The 6,008-nt window shown below is 52.8% G+C and overlaps 1 protein-coding gene across 1 annotated transcript; it reads right to left on the reverse strand.

Annotated features, from left to right (window-relative positions):
• Positions 1-258: 258 nt before the first annotated feature.
• SP8 (Sp8 transcription factor) lies at positions 259-5,793 on the reverse strand. Its single transcript, XM_002686706.5, has 2 exons — positions 4,489-5,793; positions 259-3,488 (listed from the first exon to the last, which is right to left on the reverse strand). Exons 1-2 carry the CDS (start codon positions 4,507-4,509, stop codon positions 1,992-1,994), a joined length of 1,518 nt encoding a protein of 505 aa, XP_002686752.2. The 5' UTR covers positions 4,510-5,793; the 3' UTR covers positions 259-1,991.
• Positions 5,794-6,008: the final 215 nt, after the last annotated feature.

Raw genomic sequence — 6,008 nt, forward strand, 5'->3', positions numbered from 1 at the left:
ACTGACCTAGTCTTTATCTGAGTTTATTAATACCATTTAAAATATTACAAATAAATCAATTACATTTCATGCATTTAAAATGCAAGTCTAAAATGTTCCAGAGAAAGGCTTTTCATTTCAATGTGAAATATCCAAATTATTTCAACATTACAATGAGCAATTAGTTTGCAGAATCTGCAAACATTTAAATGTAGTGTCAGGAGTGTTTATTATTAACAGTTAACAATATTACCTTCAGGAAATACACAGAGGCCAAAGTTAGTTGAGATTCACTTGGACATTTTATTTAACACATGGGTTTTTGGCAGACCCAGTTATTATGAAATATAAGAGTACTCTCACTTTAACTATGCCTGAACTGCCAGCAAATGCAAGTAAGTACATGCTTCATTAAATTAAGTGTCATCCCACATTTATCAAATATTGTCTTAGTTACAGTTTGATACCTATCTAAATTCATATTCGAGCAAAACTAGGCCCCGAAAGTGCGTTTGTGGCTCTGCACCTCCAGAAGTGAGTTCAAAAAATCTGCAGCTCATCAGAACTGCAAGAATAACTCTTAATATTTTCTTGTGACCAAAAAAAAAAAAAATCAAGTTTACTTCAATATATTTTCAAATATTTACTGGAAGTAATGTACAAGAAAAATAATATACAAAATCGTCTCCTGGACAACTGCACCTCGCACCCATACACTGGTGGAGTTATAGTTAATCGATACCTAATCTAGAACTATTCTCCCGTTGTACAAACCATTAGGTTCAGATAAATCTTACAATTTTTTTCTGTTTTTCCCTTTTGGCATTTAAACTACAGCCTGGTCCGAAATAAACAATAGCTTCTTTACTTGTTTATAAGTTTAAATCACACACAAAAAAGTTAAACCCTAAGAATCTTCAACGAATTGCAAGAATTTACAGAAATGGGTACTATACAAATTGACTGCTGGACTAGCAAAAAAAAAAAAAGAGAGAGAGATTATGCTCGGGAGTGGTGAAAACGAGGTAGCAAAGGACAAACACAGAGATAGTTAATCTGGTCTCACCGGAAAAGGGTATTTTTGCATAAGAAAAAGACACCTACCCTCACCCCCACCCCCAACCTCATAAGTTAAGTTAATGCGATCAAAATAACTTTGGGATCAATATTAGCACAATTTTGAGAGAAAGACTTGCTTACTGATAGAGGAAAAACTACCTACAAGGGAAACCAAATAGAAGGATGCTGTTGTGTTTTCTTTAGATTTTCCGTTTAAAAAAGTTATAAAGATTAAAGAAGGCTGTTGCATCGATTCACCAAAACTGCCCTTAGCTAAAACTTGCATCGGTTCCACCCCAGGGAACAAAGGGAAAGAGTCAGGGCTGGCGTTGGAGAGCTGAACTAGACAAACTCCGGGTCTCCGTGTCCGAGATGGGCACCCGACAGCTCTGCGAAGGGCAGGCCGCGACGCCCGGCTGCAGGGCAGGGCGCTCAGCAACTCAGACGCCCGAAAACACGGTTCTGGTACTGGTACCTAGCCAGTCGGCGGCTGGCCTGCCCCGGAGGCCCTGGGTGGCGCTCAAACTTGCTCAGCCTAGTGGTTAACCGCGCGTTCGGAGGCCCGGGGTCCCAGGCACTGGATCGGTCCAGCCTTACCTCCAGCGGCCACTTCCCTCTAAAAGATGTGCCCGTCCCAACTGGGGATGGTGAAGGGAGAACAAGGAGAGGACAAGAATTAAAGGCCTGCCGAGGGGCCGGCTGGGGCTGTTCTGGGCCCCAACGGTGTTATCGGGTAGAGAGACAGCTAGGGCCCAGGAGAACAACGCGTGTTACTTACATGTCCACATTCCCTTTACAAAGTTGTCACAGAGAGAGTTAAAAGAGAGAAGGGCAGAGACAGAAAGACATACTGAGCAGGGTGGAAAGAGACTGAAGCCAAAGCCAGGACCCACGAAGCCCAAACGGACCAAGGTGGGAGGAGGAAGGGGAGAGGGGCAGGGGCGGGGTGCACGTCACTCCAGGCCGTTTCGGTGCCCGGGCTCGGGGGGCGGCAGCAGCTCCGGGGAGTGGCAAGGCGGGCTGCCTGCGGCGCTGTGCTCGCTGTCGGTGTCGCTGCCCTTCTTGCCGCCGCTTCCGGACCCCGCCGAGCCGCCGCCGCCGCCGCCGCTGTGCGTCTTCACGTGCTTGCTGAGGTGGTCGCTGCGCATGAAGCGCTTGTTGCACACGGGGCAGGCGAAGCGCTTCTCGCCGGTGTGGGTCCGAAGGTGCCGCTGAAGCTCATCGGAGCGCGTGAAGCGCTTGCCGCAGAAGAGCCAGTTGCACACGAAGGGCCGCTCGCCCGTGTGCCAGCGCAGGTGCGCTTTGAGGTGCGACGTCTTGCCGTACACCTTGCCGCAACCCGGGATATGGCAGCTGTGCAGGCCCTTGCGCCGCAGGCTCGCCCCGGCCGGGCCCAGACGCTCCGCCTCTTGGCAGTTGGGGCAGTCGCAGGTGGCGCGGCCGGAGTAGCGGCGGGCTGAAGAGCGCGGGGAGCCCCCCAGAGGCGCCGACGGCCCCGCGCTCAGCATGGAGCCCCCAGCGCCGGCCAGCGGCGACGGGGCCGAGTCCGGGTAGGTGCCGGGCAGCACTGGCTTGAAGCCGTCCATGAGGTGTTGCCCCGCGGGGCTGAGCAGGTGCGAAGAGGCACCGCTGCTGAAGGCTGAGTGGCTCAGGCCTGAGTAATCCGAGTTGTAGCCTCCGAGCGGCGAGTGCAGCGAGGTTTGGAGCCCCCCGGCGGCGGGGTGCAGGGAGCCGGGCAGCGCCGCCGCGCCATTCGGGTTCTGCACGTCGATCCAGCCCGCGCCCACGTCCCACCAGCTGGAGGCGCCTGCCGACCCCACTTCGCCGGCGGCGCCCAGGCCGGGATGCGAGGGCTTGAACCACGACTCGTAAGGGTGCGCCATGCCTACGCGCGGGTAGATGCCCTGCAGCCCGTCCACAGAGGTGTGCACCTTAGAGATGAACACGGGCTGGTGGGAGCCGTCCTGCGAGTGTGCCGAGGAGCCGCCGCCGCCACCGCCGCCGCCGCTGCCCCCCGACACGCCAGGGGCCTGGAACACCGAGTAGTCGTTTGCGAAGGGAGAGCTCGAGGCGGCGGCGGCCGCGGCGGCGGCGGCGGCGGCGGCGCTGCTGGAGGTTAGGGAGAAAGCGCTAGAGCCGGGTGAGCCGCCACAGCTAAAAGAGTCGGACACCAGAGCCGCCGCCGCCGCCGCCGCCGCCGCCGCCGCCGCCGCGGCCGAGGACGAGCCGCCGTTTCTGGAGGGCCCTGACACGCCGAAGCTTGAGAGACTGGAGCCCACTACGTTGCAGCTGCCTGAGGAAGAGGACGAGGACCGTTTCCAGGGGTGGAAGCCTTTGCCGAAGGAAGATGAGCTGTCCGAGAGGGAGGAGGGAGACGGGCTGGGGCTGCCGATCTTATTACAGGTAGCAGCAAGCATGGCCAAAGGAGTCGATCCCAACCTCGGTTCTTCCTGAGAGAAGGAGAGGAGAAGGGGTGGGGGAGGGGAGGTGGGCAAAAGTCCGGTGGGGGAGGGAGGAAGGAAATGTGCATCAGTCCTCCAGTAGCCTCCAAAACGCCCCCAGTGCACCCCATTTCTCGCTGCGGCACGGCGCCACCAACTCACCTGGCTCCCCCAACAGCCCCGGCGCCCGGCTGCTTCCTACTCTACGGGAGGGGACAAGTTTGGCTGCCGGCGTCTGATTCGGGAGTAAAGCGCCACGCTAAAGAAGAGTTTGACAAGTATTCTCACCTAAAACAACACTCTTATGCACACAAGGCCCCAGGCACTTCGAAACAAACAAGCAAGCAGAAAGTCCAGATTGGGGAGGAAGGAAGATTCCTTTGCGGAGAAGCCTGGGGAAAAACCATTGGATTGGTTTTAAGAGCTACTCCTGAAATCCACAGAAGAGCTTTGAAAATCCTGTTGCAGTTCCCAGAAACCCATCCTGGGTTGTTTCTCCCAGGCCAAAAGACGTGAAACTGTAGGGCTCGATCGCTCTTCCTGATTTTCTTAAAAAAAAAAAAAAAAAGTCTACAATACTAAAAAAGAGAAAATGAGAGAGAGAGACGGGTTCAACGTACCTGCAAGACAAGGCGGGCTGAGGAATTTTTTAAGGGGAAGAGAGAAAAATCTGCAATTTGCCCAGGAGGAAAAACTTGCTCTCTTTACCCCCTAAATCGTCTCACGTAAAATAGGCTGGACGCACGTCTCCGGGGCGGGGAGCGGCCGGGCGCTGCGAGGTGGCTTGTCTAAATGCCCTCCGAACCTTTTCCTGCGCTGAAAAAAGTGACTCTGCCCCCCCCCCTCCCCCTCTTTCTTTTCTCTAAACTCACTTGTATTTAAAGGGGGGAGGAAAAAAGCTCTCAATAGAGACCGATAGCCCGTGGCCTGGCCGGGGCGACTTTAACCCCCTCCGATCGGCAATAAAAGAAAACTAATTAAACCAGCAAGAGAAAATCCTGAGACTCACCCCTAGAAGTGAAGTTGCCATCACACAAAAGTGCCCTCCTCCTCTCAGAGGATCTTTTTTATATTGATAAATCAGAGGCAGTGTTTTTTTTAGAGGTGTGCAATACAATGATCAGTTCCGCCCATTCCACCACAATTGTAGCTCCCTCTCCGGCTTTGAAGTGCCGCGGAGGCGCGGCCAGCCAATCTGCGGCCTCGCCGGGCCGCGCCGCGCGCGCGCCGTGAGGTCATCGGCGCCGCCGCCGGCCGCCGTGGGGGGGCTGCGGGGAGCGGTAGCGGGAGGGGCGCGCGTGACTGCGTGTGTGTTACAAAGCGGTTTTGTGTGTGTGTATGTAACTATGTGCGAGTGCAACCAAGCTGAGGAGAACACAGTGCAGCCGGGGGAGGGGGTGGGGGGATGCGGAGAGGTTGGGGACTAGAGTCTGGCAGTGTAACAGTGACGGGGGGAGGGGAGGGACAGTGCAGAGAGGGAGAGGGGGTTGTGAGTGACAATTTAACTGTATGTGTGACTAAGGGGAGCAGACCAGTAAATTGTTGAGGGGAAGGGTGAGTGTAGTGTGACTGAGTGATAAACCTGGGGAGGGAAGAGGGACAGTGCAGTATAGAGTGTGTGTTGTGGGGCGGGGGGCGGGGAGTGTGATAGGTGGTGTCTGAGTGTGTTTGGAGAAGAGAAAGAGTAAATATGTGGGTTTGTGTGTGTGAAAAAGGAGGGAGAGTGGATGAGTGTGTGTTCGCTTCACATGGGAGAGGCAAGGGCAGTGTGTCACAAACGTGGGGAGGGGGTCGTGTGTGCTCGTGTGTGTGTCTGCAACGAAACTGTGATGGAGAATAGGACCGGTGCAGTAAAGTGTACATACGTAAAAGAGAGACATGGCGATTTGAAGAGTGAAACTGACTGCGAAGTTGAGTGAGGTTGAATAAATATTCACAAATGCTATCACTGTCGCCAACTTCCTCAGGTTTTCTTGTAGCTCAAATCTTGATTGGTTTTCTTCCCCTTAATTTTTCGGATACTGTCACTAAATTTTAAAACAGAATCATATTAATACCATCCTCTCCTTTCCTGGCTTTACAGCGGAAGGGTAGAAATTTAGGGAGGCTGACGGGTATTTTTAGAGCGTTCTGGAGGGTGTGCGCCTGCGTCAAAGAGCTGTTACTTTGATGCGGTAGCTTTTTTTTTTTTTTTCTTCTGAGGTGGTATTCGGCTTTGGAAGTGCAAGTCTCACTGTAGGGGAGACCGTGTGTTTGTCCCGTGGCGATGAGTAAATTTCAATACAAAAGGATTAGATTAAAAAAAAGGGGTAAGAGTTTTTTTTTTTTTTTTCCTGAGGGGTGAGAAATTGAGCATTTTATAGAATGTAGGAGTTTTCATAGGATATCCCAGCGCCTCTTTCTGAGGAAAAAAAAAAAAAAATCGGGATTTTGATTGAAATCTGGGGGTTTTATTTATCTGAGAAGAGAAACAAGCTTTTAACAAATCTTGGACCACGTGTATTGGAAGCTTCTGTGTCTAGTGGGGTT

The sequence above is a fragment of the Bos taurus genome, chromosome 4, assembly GCF_002263795.3.
Source record: "Bos taurus isolate L1 Dominette 01449 registration number 42190680 breed Hereford chromosome 4, ARS-UCD2.0, whole genome shotgun sequence".
Classification (NCBI taxonomy): domain Eukaryota; kingdom Metazoa; phylum Chordata; class Mammalia; order Artiodactyla; family Bovidae; genus Bos; species Bos taurus.

Bases quoted from the DNA above. Each gene is read 5' to 3' on its own strand.
- SP8 (XM_002686706.5), bottom strand. From the start codon at position 4,509: ATGGCAACTTCACTTCTAGGG. The intron at 3,489-4,488 runs GTGAGTCTCAGG...TCCTTCTCTCAG, and splicing joins TGGCAACTTCACTTCTAGGG to GAAGAACCGAGGTTGGGATC.